At 32.5% G+C, this 27873-nt stretch overlaps 4 protein-coding genes across 5 annotated transcripts; 2 read left to right on the top strand and 2 right to left on the bottom strand.

Moving 5' to 3' along the window:
* Positions 1-88: 88 nt before the first annotated feature.
* LOC125060386 lies at positions 89-2665 on the bottom strand. Its single transcript, XM_047665269.1, has 3 exons — positions 2550-2665; positions 2072-2325; positions 89-1291 (listed from the first exon to the last, which is right to left on the bottom strand). Exons 1-3 carry the CDS (start codon positions 2608-2610, stop codon positions 239-241), a joined length of 1368 nt encoding a protein of 455 aa, XP_047521225.1. The 5' UTR covers positions 2611-2665; the 3' UTR covers positions 89-238.
* Positions 2666-6101: 3436 nt separating this feature from the next.
* LOC125060390 (protein takeout-like) lies at positions 6102-12219 on the top strand. The gene is made up of 6 exons (XM_047665272.1): positions 6102-6194; positions 7469-7611; positions 8438-8532; positions 8931-9064; positions 9678-9827; positions 12042-12219. Exons 1-6 carry the CDS (start codon positions 6128-6130, stop codon positions 12194-12196), a joined length of 744 nt encoding a protein of 247 aa, XP_047521228.1. The 5' UTR covers positions 6102-6127; the 3' UTR covers positions 12197-12219.
* A 3682-nt stretch (positions 12220-15901) lies between these two features.
* Positions 15902-25485, top strand: LOC125060392 (protein takeout-like). Its single transcript, XM_047665274.1, has 5 exons — positions 15902-16048; positions 16573-16664; positions 21586-21734; positions 22650-22783; positions 24399-25485. Exons 1-5 carry the CDS (start codon positions 15994-15996, stop codon positions 24695-24697), a joined length of 729 nt encoding a protein of 242 aa, XP_047521230.1. The 5' UTR covers positions 15902-15993; the 3' UTR covers positions 24698-25485.
* LOC125060384 (sporozoite surface protein 2-like) lies at positions 16800-18942 on the bottom strand. Of its 2 annotated transcripts, XM_047665267.1 has the most exons (3): positions 18807-18942; positions 17187-18481; positions 16800-17135 (listed from the first exon to the last, which is right to left on the bottom strand). In XM_047665267.1, the coding sequence occupies exons 1-3, from the start codon at positions 18852-18854 to the stop codon at positions 17012-17014; spliced, it is 1467 nt and encodes a 488-aa protein (XP_047521223.1). In that variant the 5' UTR covers positions 18855-18942; the 3' UTR covers positions 16800-17011. The 2 variants fall into 2 exon arrangements, with proteins under 2 accessions (XP_047521223.1, XP_047521222.1); XM_047665266.1 differs by having other exon boundaries at positions 16800-18481.
* Positions 25486-27873: the final 2388 nt, after the last annotated feature.

The raw sequence follows: 27873 nt of genomic DNA on the forward strand, positions 1-27873 counted from the left end.
TAACGAAGGTATTTAGAAGAATCTTGGTCTTGGTCTTTGGTCTTAAAAACACTTCAGATTTTATGTACCATTGAAAGAAAACAATATAAATAACAAAATATTTTATTATAATATTTTTTACTGTTTTGTAAATACTATGCGCCTAGCTGACAAAGGTAAGCAAATCGTAAGCAATACATTAAAGTTACACTAAATTTTAAGTTAATGGGTGGGATTCTAATAAAAATAAATTAATAACTTAAAAATTAAAGAAATCGTCTTCGTCATACCGATTTTCTTCTTGAGTTGGGAAAAATTGACTAAGACTAAGTCCTTTTAATTGTAATTTATCTACTATTGGCAAGAATTCCTTGATGAGATCTTCCACATTGACTTCATTTAGCTCTCTTTGTATTTTAATCCGAACTAGGTCGTCAAAAGCGACGATAATTTGATTTCTTAAAATATTGGGTAATATATTTATGGCCAACTCAACTATATAGTCTATTGTTCCTGCTCCATCGAATCGTATTTGCAAATTACCAAGTTCAACATCTAGATTCCTGAATTCAGGTCTTTTTCTTGTGTCCAAAGGTTGTCCTAAAATTATTCGTATTCGTACGTAGTTGATTGAAAATGACACAGTTCCAACTTTTGTAAAGTATCCCTTGAATGTAGATATTTCCCAATTTGTGGAACCTTGTATCTCTTGAGTACCAATGCTCAAATCGATTATTATTGTGTTATTTTCCATCTTCAAAGTGGTATTTCCATCGCGATAAAAGGAGGATAATCCTGTGAGCTTTGTTTGAGATAAGGCTACGTGAAACATACTAACAGAATGGTTGTAATTTTTTATCTTGTAAGGATCTTTCTCAAGAGCAATTACTTTATTTCTCGCCTTTATTAATATCATGTCAATGGGTGATATTGAAGTAGGAAATTGCAGATCACCAGCAACAATTTCAAGTTTCTTGTTAATCTCTTCCCTTAGTTTCGTATAGGCATCTTTTAGAATATACGGCTTGATACTATTGAACAAAAATATACCCATTGAATTAAATAGTCCTTGTAAAACCATGGATATTATTCCCGAATTTTCGAATTGGACCCCAATGTTATTAAAACTTATGTCCATTGATATATTTTGTGCTTTTATTTTGCCGTCTGTATCCACTTCGAGTGAAGCTGTTGCAATTGATTTTATACCTTCAACATCGGTTTGGTAATTGCCGGGGTATGTTCTCAACCAGGTACTTAATACATATTTTCCCTTAGCGTGTACTTTATCAATTGATAGAGCAGCAGTAGCCTGAAATTGAGATAAATAATGTCTATCAAAACCATACATTTACAGTTAATGTGACTGTTATTATATATTAAATAAATCTGCATTATTTTTCCTAATTAAAAATGTACCCTCATTCACTCGATCAACGACTACTAAAGAATGAATGGCAAAATCATAGCTTCCTAAATTCTATATAAAATAAAATGATTTTTTATTAAATCTTTGGTCATTGGTTTCGTGGAGAAAGGAAGGTGCAGCTGTTCTTTCGACCTTAAGATGCTCGATCTGTCTAACAACTGATTGGACGGAACGAATACTTCAATTGCTTAGGTGGAGAAGTTGTATATAACCTTTGCGTACGGAATAACTTTGATAGTGCGTTTTAGGGAATGTCATCGCAGAGTTTGTTGCCATAGATTGTAGATGGCGCTTCAATATTATTGTTTGTGTCGATACCCGTGTCTGGATGAATATACACTATTATATTACCAAACCAATACGACAATCTCGAAAAAAAAATAAAAAAAATATGTAAGTTACACAAAATCGCTACTGTGAACTCACTCTGCGAACATATAAAGATATCTAGTGTCGGAGACAGCATTCATTAAGCACAACGTCTTTGTTACCGGGTATCTGTGCAACAGACTGGTTCTGTCCCATGGTATCGCAAACAACCTTGTCCGTTGCCTTTGCCTAGGTACACAGAAGCTGAGTTCTTGGAGAACACTTGGATTGCTCATAATTATATAATGCGTAAATATTATAAGCAGAAAACGTTCAATAGGTCTCATGGTTTACCTCCATTTTACCGGCCTCAACATTAACATAGAGCACACGAAATTTACTAATGCCATATAGAGAAGTATTTTTAAAGACTATGGATCCTCCAAGAGGCAGGCTCTTCTTTATTTCTGGAACATGGTATGGGTCGGGTATCTTCGCCCCGGGAAGGCCCACGGGATCTGGCTTCTTGAAATGATCGATTGCGTTTGCGATGAATTCGCTTAACCTCTCTTCCTCTTCCACAGAGAGTGAGCTTTTAGTAACGGCATCTAAAAATTCATTTGTTATTTATATAATGCGGGAGTCATTTGTGCATTAGACACTGCCTTTTTTATTGGTACAGTTGGTAATGTCAAAGCTTTGAATACAAGATTTTTCACGCACTATTGTAAAACGGATTTCTGGTAAAATATTACCATAACAAAGTTAATACACATATAAAACCACAGTTGTATTAAATTAATAAATCCTGTTATGTGGAACATAAATGTACCTTGAGAGTCCCCGGAATGAAAATAATAAAATATAAGAAAAAATCCTATTTTAGACCACATTACGACAATTCCACTTCACTAATAAATATCATCTAAATAATTCGGATTACTAATTTGGCAGAGCAGAGGTCAGCGTTTTATCGTAAATACTGTGACGTACCTTCATACTTATCATGAGATTCTATAACAATACATCAAAGTAGGGAGTTTTGATTACATTATAAGTCGAAATCAGTTTTTCTACATATGGCGTGTGAGGTGTTAGTTTCGTCGGTAAAGCAGTAATGTTTAGCTTACTCGGCATATTTTATCTCAACTCTAATCTTTCTTGCCAGTTCTTCTCGTCCGTTCTACGGCCTTGATTTGAGAACTGGCAGTAAATGTAAAATTAGAAGTATTTAATATGTATTTATTTATTGACGTTCATAGGTGTACATTGTGTTACCTAAATGAATAAATGATTTTGATTTTGAATTTGAATCTATCACTCATATTTTTGATCAATTACGTGATTATTACTTTTACAATTATAATATTTTCAAGAAATTAATTAAATCAAATGCAATGTTGTGTTCACAATTACCTACAGCGCATTATGTACACACACATATTAAAAAATTCATGCTTTAAATAAATGAATTCAATTATTTTCGTATAAAAATAACTTGAAATGTTCATTGCGATTATTATTATAAACGTAACTTAGCTGCGATAACATTGAACGGATGTGAAGGTAGCAATATGGAGGCTTCAATAATATACATTAATCAAATTAGTATTCGCTTAGTAATTAATCTTTTAGATAGACTGATAGAGATTACCTACAATTTTAATAAGGATTACAGAATAGTAATAATGTATTTAATAATTAACATTCAGTACAATTGAGGATAAATGTTTTTTTTTGTGTAATAGGAGGAAACGGTCAGGAGGCTCACCTGATGTCAAGTGATACCGCCGCCCGTGGACATTGCCAGAAGGCTCGCAAGTGCGATGCCGGTCTTTTAATAATTGATACGCATTTTTCTTGAAGGTTCTACATATATCTTTTAGTGTGAGAGTACAATCTTTATAAAAAGATTTATATATGTTCTGTGCGTATGTTTGTAATTAAAGTCCTAAGCGCCTCGACCGTTTTTGATGAAAGATGATTCTCAGACCACATAAGACGACCAAAAGCGAGGCGAGGCGCTTTTAATCTCGTCTTAATTATTAATTTTCAAAAGTTGTTTTTGTATTATATAAAAACTACACACATGAGCAGTAAAGCAAACTCACAAATGTTGCCACGGACGTGTTGTGGGACATTTCCTGTCATGTGCATTGAGTAGGAAGATAATAATTAATGACACACCAACTGCACTGCGGTGTAACGTAACGTTAAACAATTGTTAGTACTCTCTTGTTTTCACATAAAAAAACGCCACCTAAAGAAACGATATGAAGCAAACATATCCAGAGTTTTAATTGATCCAAATCAAATGTTGTACAGCTTCGCTCTTTACATTTATTCTCACATAATATTTTTGATTTATACACATCGGAAGTCAATAATATCCTCATCCTATACAAGGCTGGCGTTGAGTATTGATCTTGACACTAAAACCTTAATGACGCTTGACTGAAGATTATTGAAAACCTAGGTCACCATTGTACCTATAATAATCTGTTTTTTTATAGAAACGGGGAGCAAGCGGGAAGGAGGTTCAGCTGGCTGGCAAGTACATAGCCGGTCAATTAGGAATTGGCTCATCTTGAAGGACCCTAAGTTTCCACATAGTGGGAGTGGGTGGCAACTTGTGGTGACTGGTCGTACTTGAATTCGTGTATGCGGTGATGTTAATTATTTCGACTATGTGTTTGCGTGTTGTTCCCACGAGAATGTAAGTGCGTGCTCCTATTTCACCATGCCTCCTGGTGATAGAGGAACAAGTCTTTGTTTTTAATTTATTTTATTATTATTAATTACTTAAAATGTCATGTGGACCATGTTGTAATGGTTGCAGCTCCTTACAAACGTTGTGTAAAAAAAAAAACATGGCGATTAAAAAGAGTGGCGGAGAGTTTATTGCCAGTTCTTCTCTTCCGTTCTACGCCCTTGATTTGAGAACTGGCAGTAAATGTAAAATTAGAAGCATTAATATGTATTTCTTTAATGACGAATCACAAGTGTACATTGTGTTACCTACGTGAATAAATGATTTTTGAATTTTGAATTCTGAATTTTATGTACAGCCTAAGTTAAAAAGACGGGGGAAATCCTAATAAGTCCTAATAAATCAAAAAGAACCAATAAGTCTATTTTTAACCAACTAAAAATCTCCGCAAGACTACAATTATATGTTACAAATTATATGTACATAATAAGGGTAATAATAATAATCAGTTTAGTTACACGAGATATCTAGAGATAGATACTTTGATCATACATTGTTTAAAAGAATGACAATCATTCAATCAATTATCATTATCTGTGCAATTCAATTAGTCTATAATTGTAACGTATCATGGTTCCCGATCAGCAAAAACGAAGAGCTTGTCGATTCATGTAATTGTTTGTATGTATTTATATTGAAATATATTATTACAAAGGCGTGGTATACTTGCCACTATCTACCTTAGCAATCCTGATTAAATTAATATTAAAATAATCTATCTCTCATAATCTCAGTACTATTTTTTAAGACTAGTATTATTGTGTGTCACAAGTACACAAAGTTGGCAAGGGTATAGGCCGATGGGGAGTTGAAATATACATACCTACATATAAATGCGGGGTGGGTCATGCCTGGCAAAAATTGATATTATCTCAAACCCCTGAAGCTTCCAAGCTCCTGAGCCTTCCATCAATTCCAAACAACTGGCATTCCACAACACAGGGTTTTTTAAGGCACTTTGTGCCGCGCACCACCTCATTGTGGAACCAGCTACCAGTAGAGGTATTTCCAAGTCGATAGGAAATAGGAACCTACAAGAAAAGAGCGTACCATTTCCTGAAAGGTCGGCAACACACCCGGTAGCCCCGGCGATCAAGGTGTGCACAAACGGCGGACATCACTTCCAAAACGACCCCCATTCTCGTTTGCCTCCTGTCCCATAATAAAAAAAACGAAAATATCTTGAGCATTAGTGCCACTTACGATAAAGATGTTTAAAATATATTGACAACATTTTAATTTATTAATAAAGTATCTGATTTTCTTATTCTGGGACTACCACATAAACTCTGAAAATCAACCTCACAGTAGTACTCAAAGCAATCCATTCTTGTTCTTATTTCAGATTAAGTATATAATGTACATTGAACATAATGGTATATATATAATGGTGCAACTCAGAAAATGATTTATTAAAAACTTAATTCTGAACAAGACGCTTTAAATTTAAACTATATAAACTTTAGATTTTAGCAAGATATTATTTTACTTTAGAAAATCATAATATACGCTTGTCCCATTTACTATATAAAATGCTGATTTTCGCGTAATATTCACCTTGATTGAATGATTCTTGATGTCAGGTATAAAATGTATTAATCAGCATGTAAAATTACAGTCTTAGAATACTGTTAGATAAAATGTTACGTGTTACGTACATCTTTGTGGTGTTCTGTTTTATAAATGTAGTTTTATTGGTTGAAATACGTAAGTAATTTTATAGTAAAATAAAGCGATACGATGCGTCTAGTTTCAGGTTTGGGTAAATTTTCAAAATTTGCTGGGTATAGCATAGATCATATATGATATGTTTTTTTAAATAGTTGCGGTCTCTTTAGGCAATGTTTAAAAAGAACGTTTAATTCCTTTGTGTTTTTAATCTATGGCAATATTAAACAAATAATGAATATACAGATTCTATACACTTAAATTTAATTAATATTTTACTTAAAGACGTTATACTTAAACCATTCGTGAATTTTAACATGTTCGAATCTCTCACCAGTAAACCATTAAAAATGCAAAACAAATATCCCATTTATTTACTGAGATTTATTTTTTAATGTTAATTTTTAACATTTAAAAATCACGGTTAATATTTTGCACATTGAAAACGTTAATAAATTTCATTATTATATTTGCGCAATATTACTTAAACTAAGTTATAAAACTATTTCCACCATAAAAGCAACTTGATGCGTGTGCTATTTAATAGACTTTAAATGCCTTATAATTCACTCATACGTGTTCATCAATTTTTCAAGTACGTGCAATTCATCGTTGCTAATATTTTGTGACTGACATGTCATTATTATCTATAGATATTTAAGAGTATATACCTATACAGTAACCTCTAATTTCTGCATAATTTGATCAAAAATACCAATCAGGCCAACACTGGCCTAGTGGCTTTATCGTACGACTCTTATCTCATCTCATGCATATGAAGGGCATCCTTTACATATTGGGAAAGTGTTTTATTCTTACTATTATTTTGAATTTAAAATTATGTGTGCGTGTTGTAAACAACGCAGTAAATTAGGTTTGAAGATTATTTTTAATATAAACATACATGTCATGAGATATCTTTATATACATATATAATTCTTCTGTGAGTGTGTATGTCACTGAACTTCTCTCAAACGACTGGACCGATTTTGATGAAATTTTTTGTGTGTGTTCAAGGGGGTCTGGGAATGGTTTAGATTCACAAATCAGCCCACCAGATGGCGCTGCAGTCGGTACTTTCATACTTTGCTTTACTAATCGCTTGAAATATCATGCAGGACAACGTCTGTCGGGTCCACTAGTAGTAATATAATATATCACGCCGCTGTCGTACGCTATTACTGCATTACCAAAATCGTTCGCAGGCGTATTCGGAACGGGTCCACTGCTCCTAATATCCTTCTATATCCTCTAATTATCGCGAAATAATATTCCTATAGCTTTTTGTACTTAAATTAACGTATGATTTGCAGCGGATTATATGAAAATATGCAAACGAGATCAGAGCACTATCAACGAGTGTGTGAGGGATTCTGTAGAGAGTCTGCGACCACACCTGGTCTCTGGGATACCGGAGTTCCAAGTGCCCAGCATCGATCCATTTTACATTAATGAAGTAATATTTTACGCTTTTTTTTAGAGTTTAATACTGTGCTTTCGTAAGCTTCCAATAGCGGAGTTGCCCTCAGTGCCTACTTACCGTGTTTATAATATTTATGTTTGGGTTGTCTGGGAGAAACTGCTTTAAGCAGTTAAAAATAAAAATAAAATAAAATATGTTTATTAAGGAACATAAGATACATGTATCAATTATTCCACGTCATTAAATTTGAATTTGTAGGCATCTCTACTCATCGGCAAAGAAGACAGAGGGTGTAGGCCGAGAGAAAAAGCCGGCGTAAAAAACTCTCGGTACTCTTTTAAAATATCAAATCATCAAACAACACTTATTTTAAAACAAATATCGCAAATTTATTAGAAGTAGCCTGTCTAGCACTTGTCCCAGGCCCTTTTATGAACTAGATAATCGTTGACTTTATAGTAAGCCTTTTTACACAGCTTTTCTTTAATACATTTCTTAAATTTATTGAAAGGCAGAGATAAAAGAGCCTCTGGGATTTTATTAAAGAAGAGTATCCCTTTTCCCAAAAAAGAATTACTAACTTTAGATAGTCTAGTAGATAGTCTAGTTAGATATCCCGATTCTCATCCTTAATCTTCATTAATTTTGTTTTATTTTTCTCCTGTTTAGTGTTATTGTGAAGTAAATTAATATAACCCGAAATATTTATCCACCGGTAATCGCATCCAAGGCTTTTGTACTAACCGCTTTTGTGCGATAAGCACTAAGTCCTAAGCTGTAATTATATTAGTAATATACATATTAAGTGATGTTGTTTAATTAATTGTGTATTCTTTTAATTACTAATATCCTTTTCTAGATAATAGCAATAAGCGGTGAACTGGCACCTCTCAAAGCTAAAGCAAAAAACGTGAAAGTATCAGGCGCTAGTAATTTCACTGTTAAGAATGTTGAGTAAGTATATTTTTCAACATAACCTAGATATGTGCCTACCAAAGATCCTAATAACCCTTTAATTACGTAAGTTTAAATTTTACAATGGGATATATTGATAAATTTATATTTAATAAGAAATTATTCCCGGTTATTTCTCGTTTTTACCGACGATATTTCAACGATAGTAGTTTTTCGACTTTATTTTGTCTAAAAGTAATTATTTTCTTTTTTGCTTTTCCGTACTTTAATATTTCGAGTCCGTAAGGTTACATATTTTTTGGTATGGAATATAATGACAAATATGGCTATTTTACTGAATATTTCTTTATTGTATATTAAACTGCTGTTTAAATATAAAGGTAAAATTGAAGTAATGACTATCCCCAAAGTAAAATTCATCTTAATTTTTGTTTTAGTGTAAACTTAGATACATTTGCGATACGAGCCCTTTTCCGGTTCCCCAAACTTCATTTGGAAGGTCTTTACCAGCTGGACACTCAAATCTTGGTGGTACCGCTTCGGGGTCAAGGAAACTTCGTGGCTGATGCCAGTGAGAAGTACTTTTCATATCTAGAGCTTAAGAACATTATTCAATTGTGACAGTAACATTTTAACTTGGATATAGTTGATGGCGCAGCAAAACTTATAAAAGGATTATAAGCCGTATGATATGATAATTTAAAGTTTGTAGCAAATGTTTGTCTGAACAACACGGACTTTTATATCACCTCAAAATTGGTAATCATAATTATACAAAATTAGTAAAATAATTATATTATACTAGATGTCCCAGTGAACTTCGTATTACCTACACATATTTGTGTCAAAACATAATACACATTTTTACAACAGACACTCTTTGATCTGACCTCATACTACAACTATGAAAGACAAATTTCTAAAGGCATAAATACTACTATATGACAAGTGAATTTTTTTTCATTTATAAAAAGACAAAAGACATCAAATATTTCCCAGCTAGGAACAGTATTTATTAGAAAATTCAATTGTTTTAAACCTTCCCTGAACTTCCACAAATATTTCAAGGACTAAATTCAGCCAAGTCGATTCTCGAGTTTTAGTGAGACAAAGAATTTGCAACTATAGCTATTGGACATATGTATTTATAGCATTATTTACTTATTGTATTACGCAAATTCCAGTACAGTGTGACGCTGACGTGCGAATAACTAACAAAATTTACGCGAAGAATGGAACGCAATATATCAAGTTCCAGAGTGTGAATGTTGAAATTGACATGAAAGACTATCGTCTTAGGTTGTATGGGCTGTTCAATGGAGACAAAACACTGGGTAAGATAAAAATATTCTAATATGATTAATGTTATTTTTGAAGTTATACTTCTTTAGGCGCGTTATGAAAAATTGATGAGAGTGAAATTTTACGATGCGCGCGCACCGTGACACAAAATTATCAGTGTGACTATAGCCGGACGCCGAGCGTGCGCGAGCGAGATGGGAATAAGACAATCTACAAGTAAAAAGAAATAGAATATGCGTGAATTTAGGAATGCTTTTTCACAAAGACCTATTGTTACTTAGTTAAAAGGTTATGAAATAGTTATTAAATTGAATGAATAATATAATAAAATAATAATAATTATTATTAATATTAATTAATAATTGAATAATATACTAAATATTAAATATTATTAAATTATTAACGGTAAATATTTATTATTAATTATTTAATATGTTAAAAAAATAAAGAAAGCCAAAGAAGTATAACTTCTTACGCGCGTACATAAGTACACGCACCTTTTTTTTTTGTTTTATTATAGCCACTCATGGCCATGTGTAATACGTTTTCAGAATCCCTATTAAATGCGCCAAAATTTGTAACACAGGGTCACTTTTAGGTAGAGTATTTTTGTTCACAGTGGGGTCCGAAGTAAAGAAAAAGTTATGATTTGAGAAATTTTTATATCGTATAACTTAATATTATCTTCAATACACTCAATAAACAACTATAAATAGCATGTCTAACGCATGGACTCATCTGTACCAATTTAGTGGATATTATGAAAAAGATACAGGTGTAGATTTTTTCGAATTTTAATAAGAATTAGTAAAAAAAGTCACTTTTTTGGGGTTGAGCTTAGGGACCTCCCGTAGAACAATTTCTTGTAAATTTTTTATACGGGTTAACATATTTTTCAGAACTTTGCATTTATTTAAAAAATTAACAAGCATTGACGTATTTGCTCTACTTATTTATAAAGTTGCTTTAGCGCAGAATTTTTTGTTATGAATTTTATTTTTGATAACGGTTGTTTGAATCATTAAGAATTTCCTATCTTCCTAGATCTAGAAAATTTATCTAGATTAAAATATATTTTTAGTAGAAGCTATAATGAAGTGGCTTTAATGATAAATAATTTAGTGTATATATAAGGACTGTTACTAACTACCATAGTTAAAAGTACCGCAGAAAATGTAGTTAGCAACGCTAACCGGCAATACAATGTATTTTGTATACTTATTAGCAAATTCTAAATTTAAAATGTTGCCTTAATTATAGGCGTGGACAGTATGCACAAGTAGTAGTATACAACGACCTTCACCGAGATGCTTTTTTAATGAAAAGTATTTTATATTTAATTTAATATGTCAATAAATATAATCCATATGGGTTGCCTAGCAAATTTCAGTCCAGAGTATGTTTAATTAATATTTAAAAAAAAATATTTTTTTATAATAGGTTATTGTATATCGGGATCTTAGACCATAGTTAATTAATTAGAACACATGCAATAAGAAAAACAATCTTTAGAAAATATAGCATAGTCTGTCGGTGTTTTGAAAAAAATGATTTCTAAGTTACACATCATAACCCAGAGAAAAAAAACTTTTGTAATCAAATTATGTAAATCTAAGGTTCAAGTGCTTTTCAGCAATCGTTGTCTTCTTCTTCATTTGGTGCCTCTTCATTACCTGGAGTTTGGCTGTGTCTCGAGGAGTAATGTCTCGTCACTCCCTAACCATACGAAGCCATGATTTTTTCCTTTTACCAACTCGCCGTTTATCCTGGATTTTACCCATTATAATCAATTGGAAGAGGTTGAAGCGGTCACCACGTAGCCCAGATACGCAGTCGACAGCTAAATTCAACTTGACAGTTGATTTGAAAATAAAATTCGTTACTAAAACTAATAATATTAATTATTCCTAAGCAATTGGAGCTATGTAAATAATGTGGCGAATTAACCCAAATTAATTTTTATTTAAATACTGCTTACTGCTACCTGCCTTGCGATTCTGTTACTCACTTTTCGAATGATTTGGCATTCTGATAAGGAGGGAACTTGTAGTTTATTGTTGTACTTGTAGAAAAGTGAGTTACAGAATCGCAAGGCAGGTAGCAGTAAGCAGCATTTAAATAAAAAATAATTCGCAAGGCAGCTCATACAAATTATAGACTATATTATAAACAACACTTGTGTGCCATAACGCACATATTTTTCTTTATGTATTCTTTCATTTGTAATTGTGAATAACCTTTTGCAGAAGAAGCGACTAACGAAGCTATAAATCAAAATCGTGGTGAGTTTCTGCAAGCCATGAAGCCTTATATTGAGAAGACTACAGCAAACGTCCTCCTGGATACAGCTAATCGTATCGTTAATTCGTTACCGTTGGACCAAATCTTTCCTAAGCCATAATTGTTATTAAAAAAATATTGGTATTTGGTGTTTTATTTTTGATTCGAAAGTATAGTTTAGTGATGAAAAGAATTTGATTGTTTCATAATAATTGTGACTTTAATTAGCGTTTTTAGCTAAAGTTACTTATTATATGTTGCATTTTAAACGTGAAACAATGAATTATTATAAAAATTAAGTAGTTATTAATAAGTAGTTATAAATATTTGCTCTACTTATTTATAAAGTTGCTTTAGCGCAGACATTTTTGGTATGAATTTTGCATACTTTAGTGGGCAGCTGATTCCACATAATGGTGGTGCGCGACAAACCTTAAGAAACGCTCAGTTGTGGAACGACGGACGTCGAGGAGATAGACACAATATTATTGAATAAATAACTTTCCCACTGCCTAAGAAAGAATCACCATGACATCATCTAAGGACGAATCTCAATATATATTTTAATCTCTGAATATTTGTTATGTCAGAAACGTAGAATTATGTGGTATGAGTATTATTGGACCAGGATCGTTATATTTAAGCTGTGGCCTTTGTTTAAAAAAAACCAGTGGAGCTACGACTCTTGGTAGGCCTGATATTTCATTATTATTTTAATATTTTTAGACATGTAGGTGATCAGCCTATGCATGATACTGGCTGGCAACTTCACGGCATGCCGGTTTCCTCGCGATGTTTTCCATCACCATACGAGGGAGTGTTAAATGCGCCCATGACAGTAAAGTCCTGAGGTTCACAGCCGTTGGAGCCTACTACTTCTTAGATGAAAGACGGCAACAAAGCATGGCCTTATAATAATTGTATGAATAAATCTTTGTAGCAATTTCGAAACATACGACAGTTTGTTGAACCCGAATGTTAACCACAGCGCCCTTGATTGTGTTTTCTAATTACAATTGAACAGCGGATTTATTTCCAAGCATCCTCCCGATTCATCCGTTTATAGCGGACGACGTGATAATCGCTGTCGGTTAAGAAACGTTATATTTTCATCATTCTAAAATATAATTTAAAACTGGACGACGATAAAACTAAATTTATGTATTTGCAGTATGTCAAACAATAATATTTTGTGAGCAGTATTATCAGTGCTAAATTGTATTCTGATCGAAATAATTCGCTTTTGTGGCGAAATTCATAAATATGCTTGCGAAAGTTATTTTTATTATAGGTGTATATTGCAAAAAAGGTAATACAAAGGTATATACAACGTAGAAAAAAATTATGGGTTTTCTTTTATAGTGCAAGGTTTAGGTGTAAAATACATATTTTCGTAATAGTACAAGAAAAATGTAATTAACTAAAAACCCTATTTTATTATACAAAGAAATTGTGACAAAATTGGTCGATAAATTCATAATTTATCATATTCGATAATAAAACGGCAACGTCGCACATTGGCGTGCTAGTTCGGTAGGATTAAAAGAAAAGCTACGACCGGGACGTAAATATTGCTCAGTTCACTTGTGCCTAAATGATAATAAATTCAGATTAATAGGATACCATTGTTTTTTAGATCGATGAATATATAGTTCACGTATAGTCTAATATATTTCAATTAAAGTCCCTTTAGGTAATTAATAGAATCACAAAACATGACTTCAGCGAGAAAACTGCTCCGCGGTTCTTTTCTCCTTCTAAAATAGTATATATAGCGCATAGTAGAATTAGCGGTTTAAATAGCTAAGGTAAATATATCTTTGTAATAAAATCAATAGGTTCTAGTTTGGTTGAATTGGGTTAACTCACGGTATTAAAATTGAGGTAAAAACCATATGTAGCATCATATGATTTTGTCAGCTTACATTCTTAGATGTAAAGTGCAAAGCACTTTTTATTCCTTTTTCCTTTTTTCCTTCACTTTAACTGATAAGTTTTAGTGATTTCTAAGAAAATTCAATTTGTTGTTAGCAAACATTAATTCACATTTATTTGTACCTATCGTTTACTGGATGGCCCCCGTGCGGCGTCTTTTACCTACTATAACGACATTTCCCTTCTTTTAGCACAAAACAAACCGGCAACCGGCAACGTCTCTTGCAAAAATTGCCAATGGGAACAATACATTGTATTTTTACTAAATACAAGTTTTGTTTGTGGTAAAACCTAATAAAAATTATTGACATTATCAGATGTAATTCAAATTTTGCAATTAAGATCGTAACTACACTACAGATTAGATAATACATATATTACAATATGTATATACTATATATATATATTATATAGATAGGTTGACAGGTATATTTGTATAATAATTGACATGTATAGAACTTGTCTTAAATAGATGTTTAGATTTAGATTGTTATCATAACTTAACTTGGTCAATGTGTAAATATTTAAAAAACTAAACGTGCGTATGTCTTTAAACGTAAATATAAAATAATTAGTAACATGGTGTAGTAACTAATCAAACGTAAAATTATGCAATTTAAATAGAGCTTTTAACTGATTCTTTTATATTATATGTATTTTAATATCAATATATTTTTCTAAACTATGAATAGAGCGCGAAGTGTAAACTGACCGCATTCTCACTGCAATACTTGTATGTAATTTGCAGTCTTAAAATTTTCCGTTCGAGAAAATGAATATCTCTATATTAAAGTTAGTTTTGCAATTTAATATTTAATAACACCCGAAATCTCCAATAACGATTTTTCAGTCGGTTATTGTATTTTTGGCCAGGTAGATGGACGCATCGCGCATTGTAAGATTAATATAAAGAAATAGCTTTAATAGGTTTTGACGCGTTATGTTATTTTATTAGAATTTGTCAGTACTTGTTGAGCAGTGTTAATTCAGCGTGCGTACTTTAACTGTGATTCTGAACCCAAAGATTTTTTCCATACGTCAACTTGCTCGTGCGGCTTATAAAAAATCCGGATGACACCGAATGTCACTGTTTGTCAGGCACAAAAGACTACATCTACTACTACGATAAAAAACAGATATCAATGTCATAGATCATCTGAATGTATGTAATACCTGTTCGTAAATTAGGGGGGGGGTACTAATACTTTATGGATACAAAGGAGGGAGCCATAAAACGCAGCTTGCGAAATGGTACATCTTCGTAAGTACTGGAGCTCGGTAGCTCGCCTTGACCAAACATTGCCCAACTCGCAGGAAACGGAATTAGTGTCATACACCCATATCCCGTGCGGTTTAGGTGAAAGGAATTTACCGCGTAAATCTAGATTTTGAGCTTATTAAAATTTTCATATATTAAAGATTTTTCTTTCTGTCTTTAATAAGTAATAAATAAAAAGGCTATTTGAAACTCGATTCTTTCATTTTACGCATAAAGCTCATGATTATACACGTTAGAGATATCAATTTTCTTACAATCAACTACCTATCTATTATAGCTCTAGCTTATAAGAAAAGAAAGGAAACATGACTTGGAGTGTATTGTGTATTCTTTTTCATCCAGTTGACGGACAACCGCATCTCTTGCCACTTACTGTTTTAATAGCAATACGTTGTACATGATTCCCTAATGAAAATATTAGTTTAGACATAACGACTAATTAGTCATTAGGTTATACGCGTGTCAATAGGAAATTTGGCAACGGTCTCGTGCTAAAACGGACGCCAGGATCACGCAGTTTCCATTTCTGCATCCCGTTTACACCTTCACCATTAGAGGGGGAAGGTGGTTGTTTTCGAAGGTGGTAAATCGGTGGACGTTCACATGTCCTTAGGCTGGTGGAAGGTGGTTTAGTGGCGGTCGAAGCACCGTGCCGGCCGGTCGTCCACGCCGTTTAATACACTTCTGTTGTGCAAGATATCGAAATGTTGACTATCGCTTCGGTCCTGTTTATTCTGCACTTTGTTGGTGCTGAAATACGTAAGTATTGCATGGATTGAGAAATTATTAGAGTTTTCTAGGGCTCTCAATATTCCCAAAAGCATAGTACGCTTTGGGAAATATTTTATGTATTGATTAGAGATAAGTTTTCGAAACCACGGATTTCGTCTTTTGGAAAAGAACTAAAGCAAAATTTGGGGTAATCTTTTTAGATTGTAGGTAGATTTGATATCGATTCCATTATCTATATATTTATATATTTATTCTAAACTATTGGCTTACTCAGTCCGTATTAAATAACACATTGTAAATTATTAAATAAAAATGATAATTAATTGAAATTATAAGTACATTTTGATCGAGTTTGAAAGTCTTTTAAAAGAAATGTATACGAGTATAATGTGTATAATAAATATGTTATATTTAATTTTAATTTAATACTTTTAGTGTTATTTTATAGTACATAATAATTATTTAGTAGTATTACTAGCCTTTTAAGAAAAGTTATGTGTACAAAGACTACGAAGATTTTCATTTCACTTATTATTTTTGTGTGATTTCAGCACCTTACATCAAAATATGCCATCGAGATGACCCCAATGTGGACAAGTGTATTATGAATTCTATAGAGGAATTAAGACCCAAACTCAAAAAGGTATTTAAATATCTAGTTAGTGTCATTACTTCTTAAAATAATTAAATTATTAAAATAGAAAATGCGGTATTTTAAGATGTTATACTTTTATTATATAAAAGTCTTTTATTTCAACAATAAGACGTTTAATACAGATGCGTCAATAATAATATTTATTTAATAATTATTTGTCCGAAGGGATTACATGACAACGTCTTAGGTTAAATCTGAACTACGAAATCATTATTTTAAATAAATACTTAAAATCTCTTTTTTTTAATTTACTTGTAAAAGGTCTTAAAATTCGGAGTGTTCTTAAAAAGTTACTAAGATTTAGGATCGCTTTGTGAAACTTTGGTATCGGATGGTTAATCACTTGAATCTTTTGGTCCTGGGTCGGCACCCTTTGCATCGGGATCTGTTGAATCGTCTCCGCTTGGAGCATCATCATTTCCTGTAGGTGAATCTTCATCTTTTGGCGCGGAATCGTCATTTTTTTGATCCTCTTTGGCAGGATTGTCTTGGCTGTTTGGTTCATTGTCACTTTTTGGGGAATCATTATCAGGTGATTCATCACCATCGTCTGGAGATTTATTATTTGATGAATTTGGAGAGACTGGTAACTTACTATTTTTTGGGGAGTTTTCATTGTCTGGAGAGTTGTCATTGTTTGGAGAATCATCGTCATCGGGGTTATTGCCAGTATCTGGGGAATTGTCATTGTCTGGAGAGTTGTCATTGTTTGGAGAATCATCGTCATCTGGGTTATTGCCACTATCTGGGGAATTGTCATTGTCTGGAGAGTTGTCATTGTTTGGAGAATCATCGTCATCTGGGTTATTGCCACTATCTGGTGAATTGTCATTGTCTGGAGAGTTGTCATTGTTTGGAGAATCATCGTTATCTGGGTTATTGCCACTATCTGGGGAATTGTCACTGTCTGGAGAGTTGTCATTGTTTGGAGAATCATCGTCATCTGGGTTATTGCCACTATCTGGGGAATTGTCATTGTCTGGAGAGTTGTCATTGTTTGGAGAATCATCGTCATCTGGGTTATTGCCATTATCTGGGGAATTGTTACTGTCTGGTGATCTATCATTTTTAGGTGATTTATTTCCATTATTTACTCCTTGATTGTCTTTCTTTGGTTGCGCTTGTTTATTACTAGGCTTTTGAGGGCCGTTTGATGGGGATGATTTTTGTGGTGAACGATTTGAAGAAGGCTTAGAAGGTGCATTTCGGTTAGATGAAGACGCACTTGCTTTCGCTTGTCCGCCTCCATTTGAAGAAGCTGATGCAGAAGCACTTGAGTTGGATTTTGAGTTATCTGCTATAAATATATCCTCAATGTCCTTTGTTGATCCATCTGGAGCCCTGTCTTCTTCTTTAAAGTCAGCAATAAGTTGGTTATCTGAAGTTGACGATGAAGCAGAGGCAGCAGAATTTCCATTATTTCCATTAGCTGAAGCAGCAGCGTTACTAGATGCTGCCGATGCACCCTGAACAACAACAAGAGTTCCTTGCCTATTGGGGTCTGGTGCATGATTAACCGGTTGATCTGTATTAGGTCTAGATCTTGAGCCTTGAACATCTATGATGATGTTGGTTCTTGTTCCGGGAAGAACAGTTGGCGACTTTACTTGATTATTGCATTTGAAACATCTTGAATTTTGGCATCTATAGCAAGGTCGTTGGCGTGTGTTCCCTAGTGAGTACGGATAGGGTACGTATTCAACGGGACTACGCAACATGGGCGGATACTTGACAGTCACGTTAGTGCGTTGGGGAACTCTGACTTGGATCACTGTGTTTTTGCGATTGCAAACACCAGCATCACTCTGAAAGTAAACGTGTAAGCTATAAGAAACATTTTATCATTAAATTATTGCGTAATTTAAAATATATTTTTATTCAAAAGTTTTTCACTTTTCCGCGTATCACGGAAATATTTTAAAGACCATACAGTTATTTATTTATGTTTTTATAAACACTTCAATACGTTATCCTTTATTAATACTTTAATTTTAAATTATTTTTTTCATAGTGGATACCCGTAATTTTAATAACTTAATATTATTAGCTACAAATATTTTTTTAAGTATTGATAAATATTTGTTTTCTGTTTAACATAAATTATGTAAAAACATTAAAATTTTTACTCACCTGTATTACAACAATAGCTATGTAGGTGACTATTTGATACAGCTCCATATTGCCCTTTTTTGAAAAAAATACAAAATAGTTGCCTTATATACTGCGCTAGGCACTGATAGGATAACCAATGTTCGTCATTACTTCTGGTACATTGTTGAAAATTTATCAATTTAATAAAAAGCACGTAGGTTTTACGTAGTATTATGTATGAGATATGGTATGTCAGGTGTAATGGAAATATACGTAAATAAAATCCTTGTTTACTAATTCGTCTGTTTATGTATAAAGAGATCGGACAGCTATGAAGTTTTACCTTTTCAATAACTCAGTTTTCGAATATTTTGTCATATTTATTTGTGAAGGCGTAAGTTATATGGTGAATCCATACAAATACAACAGGTATTAGGCTACGACATGACATTGACACAACATCTTGACATAAACGTTAATAGTTTTAATTGAAAAAAATTAATGCGTTACACACTGATTTGTTTGTACTATAAAAAAAATGTGTGCGTGTACTAGGTGTACACACGTAAGAAGTGAAACTTCTTTATGACCTTATTTTTCGAAAAATGATCTACTATATGCAACTTAACGAAATTGGTTAAATAAAGTTTAACAAAAGGCTTTTATTATCACAGACATGAATACAAATACAATTATTTCATTTTACCTTATTACTACTAAGATTATTACAGAATTTCATTAATTGTAATAGAATTTTTACTATCATGGTTCTCGTTATTTTGCTACAAAATTTCTCCCATACGTCGGTAAAAAATTCATTCTAACGCCGATAAAGAAGTTTGACTTCAAAAAGCAACATGGCGCGTAACGGAAAATGTGACGCGTAACGAAAAAATGTTACACTACATATTTTTTCAACCCCGATAAAGAAGTTTCACTTCAAAAATAACTGATACATAAATCTTATTCCTTGACAAAGTTGCGAGTATTATCTAGTTTCATATGTGATAATATACATCACATATTGTAGACACGCGTAAAATGACTTATTACCTACTTCTGTAAATCGTTATTTTGCAAACGGAACAAAGTTGCCATTACGAATTCTTGCATAACACTGATTATCGAACATAAATGATTTCGTTGCGTTAATTGTTATAATGGGATATCCTTTACAGTTTACGGAATAACGGAGTATTTCCTACCCATTTAATGACTCATTAAACCCTTAAATGTAATGCCAAAAATGAACTTACTCTTTAAACAACTGACCACTTACAATATTAATTTTTTAAACAAACATTACAGAAACTACGTAACGTGTTTACACTGCGAAATCGAACTACTACTACTAAGTACTAACTTCTTTATTCCGTGAGAAGGTTCCTAACATTTAATTACAATTAATAAGGCTTTCTTTATACATAATTATCGGTCCCAGAACTCGATTTTTCGACAGACTTTTATAGAAGAGCATATTCGTTAGAAGTTTCGTAACGTATCAAGTTTGATTCCCAATCGAAAGGACTATGCCTGGTGGATGTGCTTACCCAACCGAATAGATAACATCAAGCATACGCTGGGTACGGTAAAATTCATACTGCAGCAATCCAAAAACATGGCTTTAGAACTCATTGTATAAAGCAAGCAAGATAAGAATAATAAAATCGAAGTAATTACAATATAAGAATGTCCATAGTGTAGTTATGTTATTAGGATTTGATTATGGTACAATAAATATTGCAAATATAGAAAATAGATTTTTAAAATGAATTGGAAAGTATGTCATTGTCAGGTAAGTTTCATAAGACCGAAGTGTGTCAAGTGGGTTCAGAAGTAAACTTTTAGATTCGCACTTTGTGTTTGTTTATTAAACACGTCGTTGGTTAAATGCATATTACGACGTATTTGTGACTATAATTATACTAATTTACTACATCTAGTGCTTGCGGTTAAGCTGTCACCCGAATAAACTTGCTCGCCAACTCACCATTAGACAGTATGTGAGTCGACTAAAACGTCACCATGTTCTAGAGCTAGAAGACCGGCAGTAGCTCTAGACAGAAGATGAGTAGATGCTTCCAATGGGAAGTCACTCCACATGACATCACCACAGAAAAAATTTGCTCATAGCCTTGGGGCTGATTGCAAATAAACGCAGAAAAAAAAAAAAAAAGAAACTACATCTAGTGCGAAACTAGTTTTGTATATCATTTAAAGCGTACAACACTAAAGGTACACGGCACTACTAAAGCCTACTTTTACGCGGAACATTTTTATATTGTTACTCAAAACTAAATTGTTATTATTACACAGTTTAAAATACTCTTTCAGGTAAATTATGTTTAACCTGTGTTTAGGGTGTGGACATGAAGAATATGAGCGAAAATAATAAGTCAGGTTGAGTGACCCCAATTAAATCGTTAGGTCATTAGGCGTAACTTTGAGACTTAAATAAAAATAGATAAGTTATATCCTTCTCACACTTACTTCTGTACTCACTTAGGCCCATTAGGGCCAAAAATGTTGATTTAAGTTTTTAACTTAGAATAATTAACTTCTCATCGTATTATTTTTTTATTCGTCGTACATAAATACATTTATTTAAACTTTATCATGTTTCATTATAAAACGAAGTGATAAGGACATGGCTATTTTATTTGAGGTTTTTATTATGTTTATAAATACTGAAAAGTTTATACCCATTTCAGCGACTTAAGTATTGTTATTTTAATATAAAATTGGGACTTATGTAATACATAATATTAATAACCTCACAATAGTATCAGTCAATAAGAAGACTAACTCTTGTTTCCAGGGTATTCCAGAGCTGGATGTGCCTGGGATAGAACCTTTGAGCTTGGGTCAGATCGCACTCGCCAGGGGACCGCAAGGTGCCAAGTTAACGGCGGTGGTCAACGATGTCAAGGTCCGGGGTCCCAGCAACTTTAAAATAACCGAATTGAAGTATGTATGCATTTTAAGCTAGAATATTAATTTAGTGGTATCTTAAAATGTCTCGGGTTCGGTGGCGGATGGGGACGCGGCCTATGTGCCTTTGTACATTTTAAGACAGTGCACGAAGACTAATAAAATCTATTTCTAAAACACAAAACTATTTCGAATAAAAACATATTTTTAATATCAATTTCTCTCAGCATGACTAGGCTATAATATGCAAAATAATTATTTGTTAGACTTGAGTGATAAACATTATTTCCAAAACATCACTAAAACAGTTTTTAAAATGTATATTTATTTATTAAGTTTACCACATCATACATAATAATTTATCAACGGTATATGTTACAAACTGTTTTATCTAAAATGTATGACAATTTAGCTGAACATAAATGTTACATAAAAACACAATTAAAATATATGCAAGATAAAATAAAAATACCAGAAATTTTTGTTTAGCAGAAAAAAAATCAGCAAAACAGCGGATTAGGTACTACGAGTAGATAGGCACTTAAAAATGCTTTCTTTAAAATTGATCAGATTATGTATACAACAAACATTGGTACGACATAAATTATAAACAATACATTACAAAAAAGCTTAGTTATTATTTTTTTAGTAAGGGTCTGTTTCACAATGTATGGATAAAGTACCGAATCGCTATGCAACATTTAAATTATTTGGAAGATAAATTGAGCTATTTGACACTTCATCGGACTCATAACTTCTTTATGTGACGAATAGCGCTATCTGACAGTCTTGAAACGCAACAATAGTGTTTGTCCTATCAATAAGTAATAAATAGCTAATTTGGAACTTATGTAGAACTTATCCGTATTTTGTGAAACAGACCCTAAATGATTTACATAAACCATATCAATTTGTTTCATTTTGTATCATTTTTATGTTTATTATTTTCAGATCTGATTTGAATAGGAACAGATTTGATTTCAAGCTGCTGCTACCGAAATTAGAATTCGCGGGAAAATATAAAATGGACATTCAAGTGCTGCTCCTGCGTCTCCAAGGAAGAGGGAACATTACAGGATCTTTTAGTATGTATTATTTATGTAGACAAATATTTCTTCTCCTCGTAGACCTCAATAGAAAAAAAAAATTTGCGTCTATTTTTTTTATTAAAGTAATAAAAAAAATAGACACGGTTTTTTTTTCTACCACTCCGGATGTTCTGAAATGTCTGGAATCGATTCGGTTATGGCACGTTAACCAATAACACACAGCCGGGGTTCGAACCTGCAACCTCGAGGATGAAAGTTGCACGCTGAAGCCACTAGGCCTACTCTGTTCGTGTATAGCAAATTCTACCTATACCTAATTAACACAAGTAGTTAACTTTATCCATTTGGAAATACAGAAACTTAAAAAATTTATATTCGACACTATTTTTTTTATTATAATCAAACGTCAGACTATTCCCTAAAAACTTGTTACATTAAAGACGCGTCTTACGTCGGCTTATAAGTTTGTCCTTTTAATCACCCGAAAAGTCGCATTCGATTCAAAATTGTGAAAATTGGTGTTGTATAAAAAAAATTATTAACTTTTAACAATTGGTTTACTTTAAGTCAAAATGTATCACTTCCTGTACAAAACTAGAGCAATCACATTTCGAGTTTATTTTGTGCAACGTGTGTTTCGCAAAGATTATATATTTTTTGTATTGAGATGTAGGTTAGACTGTCCATTGAGACATCAGCAATAGCCATTATGTTCTTGTAACACGTTCCTATTAATAATACAATTATTGTAATTATTGCAACCAATCCGGTTGTTTATTATCTATCGGCCGTCAAATATAAATTATAAAACTTCTAGCTGTATGACCCTTACTAAGTATTGGTAGACATTTTTTTGAAATAAAAAAATGCTTTATACATCTAACAAAGAATGAATATATATCGCGTGATAAATACTATAACATTTTGCTAGCTCCAATTACGTAATAGGATATGAATATACAAAAAATACACGTTTAATAGAATATAAACATCCTTTTCTTGATTTTGGAAGTCTGAGAAAACTAAGTTAGACTAATTAACCAAAATCTAAATAGATTTAGTCTTAAATTATGATCATTTACGAGAATGAAATCATTGATCTTTAAGACAATTTTCATTCAATATGATGATTTCAATTTTTGAAGAAGGAAAGAATAAAGATTTAATTTATTAATAATATTACCAAACACGGGCTCAATTAAAGTTGCTGTCACCAGCAATACTGATTTTAAGCGGGCATATACTATCGTGGACTGACGGCTTTAATAAAGTACAACACACTTTAATGAAGTATTTAAAAGAAACAAATTACAAAACAAACGTAAAATATAAAACATGAGACAATGCAACAAAATTCCCAACCTTGGCTAAGTTCAAAAGTTCTGAGACTCAAAACTTAGCGATTTAAAAGAGTGGCGGAAAGTTTCTTGTGTCTTCTTCTTGCCCGCTCTACGCCCTTGACTTGCGAACTGATAGTAAATGTAAATTTACAATTGATTTAACTTCTTTTCTGACGTTCATAAGTGTACCTATATGAATAAAGTTATTTTGAGTTTGAGTTTAAGTTGAATTGACTACTGGAATACCACGAAAAAAATTCTCTTATATTTGTACTATCGAAGTTAAGAATAATTTCATTCTATCTTCACAGAGGACTACGCGTGCAACGTATCAATGAGAGGCCACAAAGAGACAAGGGATGGCAAGGAGTATCTAAAATTTGAACCTATGAAAGTGAAGCTGCGCGTTGGTGATTCATCAATCTACCTGACAAATCTCTTCGACGGAGATCCAGTGTTGGGACCAGCTACCAACAGGGTTATCAATGAAAACTCCCAAGTCTTCCTCTCAGAAATCAGCCCAGTAATGGAAAAAAGTCTAGCCGACATCTTTACAGAGATATCGAATAAAATAACATCGAAGTTTACGTATCAAGAATTATTCCCATAATTGTTATTTAGTTGTATGTGTGTTATAAAAGTTTGTGATATGGTGAGTATAATTTCGTTTTTAGTTAAGTTTCTCAGGTCGATTCGGACATCTGTCGGTATGAGAATGAGAGTGATATCTGCGGAGTCTTATTGATTAGCCACTGAGACCGAATTGGCTTGAGGATTTTTTTAAGATTAGATTAGAGATTTTTGTGTATATTATATATAATAAAAGACTAAGACTTGTTCTGTTTACAATTTACAAACTTTAAAAATATATTTTCTGGGTTAAAACGTCTTCTATGATTGAGAAAACTAAGCTCCTATATTTATATGCAATGAGTACACTTGTGCGTATAGTTATTTTTAAACACATATAATATAAATACCTTCGTTTTATAGTAACACTACTAATTATTATATTTTTTTAAAGTTATAAGAAAATCTGGCGTGATCATAAATTTGCTTTGTATAATATATGGAAATTTGTTCATTAGCTTGTACTCAAACTCAATAAACTTTTTAACTTAAAAACATAATTCTGCAGAACGTACTTTAGCAGCAATCTGAGTACTATACAGCACATTCAACTATGAAATCGAATGCCCGTCTTATTAGGCATTAAAACCACTACATAAGACTCATAAAAATTATCGCTTATGGATTTTTGTATTAAATCCTTAACCAAATTTTTATATTAAGATTTTGATAATTAGCCAAAACCGTGATAAATTTGTAAATATTAAAATTGTAAGTAATATAGTTGCGGTGATTTGTACTGATTTAATTATAATTATCTTAAAATTACAGACTTTTATTTTATACTAGCCGCCCGACTCGTTCCGTCCGTGATTTTTCTACTTAGCCTTTTTAGTAGCTTTCTAGTAATACATATATGAAACATTTTGCAATATTACCTGCTTTTTTCTGTTTTTCCATGCAATGTTTCTCACCATAAAAACCTCCTAAAAGATAATTAGTCTAGCCTTGTTTGAGTTTTAGGCTTAGCAACATATTTTTATTTATAAATTAAGCCGGCTTTATTATATAGTATCAGCTTTTACTCAATATTTTTTTATAATTCACACAGTAATTATGAGCCTCAGCTGAAAAGGGATAACTTGATCCTGGACTTAATTAATGGCGAAAAAAATACTAATGTGGGTTAGAAACCATAACGACCTGATCTTTTGGATGTCAATGATTATGATGAACCGTTTTCAAAGGCAAAAGGATCCCACATAGTTTTAATATTAATGATTAAGAGTTTACTATTAAACGTTTCTCATGTTCACCATTGATTGCCGCGAAGTAAAGCTAGGAATATTTTGAAACTAAATTTTAATATGTAAATTTTGAAAAATAAAACTTTTGTAATACAACAGCCATCCACCGATGTCTAACCTTTTAATAAAACTCATAATATGTAAAGTGAGTGAGACCGAAGACTGTGAGTTATTTAATTTATTGAACAAGGCTACTACTGAAGTGATGCAGGCAAAACCTATATTGCTAATATATAAATAATTGTATTTTTATAGAGCAAACGGGAAGGAAGCTCATCTGATATTAAGTTATACCGCCCACTCTCAATGCCAGGGGGCTCGCTAGTGCGTTGCCGGACATTTAATAATTGGTTTCTTGAACCTTAAAACGAATTGGTTCAAAAATACTTCAGTGGGCAGCTGGTTATAAATAGGTGGTGCACAGCAGAAACTGCCCTAAAAAGTCTCAGTTGTGGAACGGCGGACGTCGAGGTGATACTGATGGTATTTTGTATTCTGCCTTGACGTCCGATGATGAAACTCAGCTGCAGGTATTAATCCGAACAACTCCTTTCGCGTTTCTGAATGCAATTTTGATGTACTTCTCTCAACATCCGAAAATTTGGAATGGTGAGGAACGAAACCTCATTACTAAGAAAGCTGTCGGTATCTTTATATAGTAACAAAGTTCAGGCCCTGATATTGAAACATCGCCTAAATAATAATAATAAATCGTTTATTTACAAAAAGGTGGTATTACATGTAGATTCATTAATTATAAAAAAGCGCACAATCAACTATATAAAAATAGGCATGCAAATGTCATATTAAATATAATAATGTCCTAATATTTTTTTTATAACAGTTAAGTTGTAATTGTTGTCAAAACTTACGGTCTAAATAAACTATAATTGTATTTAGCTAAAGGACCTTTTTAACCGTATATTTTTTTTAATGTAGCCCCTAAGTTTCAGGTCATAATTTCAATCTGGCACCGATTATCAAGTAACTAGTTGCGCTAGCCGTTACGAAATATTACCATAAAATTACTTACTTAAAGGGAAGTTACCTAAACTATCGTTTGTCACAGTTTAGTGAGCATTTAGCAAAACAATTATCATCCCATGTAGGATTTTAATTTTTATTGAGTCACAAAAGTTTTTTAATTATTTTTAAAATATTAAAAAGATATTGTTAAAGAGAAAACAATACTATATTTAATCAGGGACTGATATAAAAATTAAACTAATTCTATCTTTATTGAAGTTATACTTCTTTAGGCGAAAAATTTATGAGAGTGAAATTTTACGATGCGCGCGCACCGTGACACAAAATTAACACAATGAAGTTGCCCACGGAAGATTCTACGGCATTGGACATAATTTAAAAACAGCATTCGAATAATAATATAATTTATGTTACACTTAATGTAAGAGAATAATAATAAATATTTATTTATTTAATTTTTCAAATGTAAACTGAACTTTATTGACTATAATGACTCCTTTTCCAGTCTTTGATTATTTAATTGTAATTAATTATTTGCAAGCAATCAAAAACTATTTTTAATAATGCCAAAGAAGTATAACTTCTTGCGCGCGTACATAAGTACACGCACCCTTTTTTTATTATTATTCATCATCAACATCAATCGAATTACAGCTCCTTATAAGCCTTAGCCTCCTCAAGTATCTTCCGCCATCGCAATCTATCTGTTTCGTCTATTCGTCGCGTCGTGCTTCTTGCGTCCAACTTCGAACACATGACCTCGAGGTCCTTGACAACTCCATCCCACCGACGCCGTCTCGCTCTACCGGATTTTCTCTTGTCACCAAGTTCAAAAAATTAAAAAAAAAAAAAAAAAAAATATTCAGTAAAAAGTTACATTTTTAGCACATGTTGGAGCCCCTGAACTAAGTCTAGGGAGACC

Source organism: Pieris napi, chromosome 21, assembly GCF_905475465.1.
Source record: "Pieris napi chromosome 21, ilPieNapi1.2, whole genome shotgun sequence".
Taxonomy (NCBI): Eukaryota; Metazoa; Arthropoda; class Insecta; order Lepidoptera; family Pieridae; genus Pieris; species Pieris napi.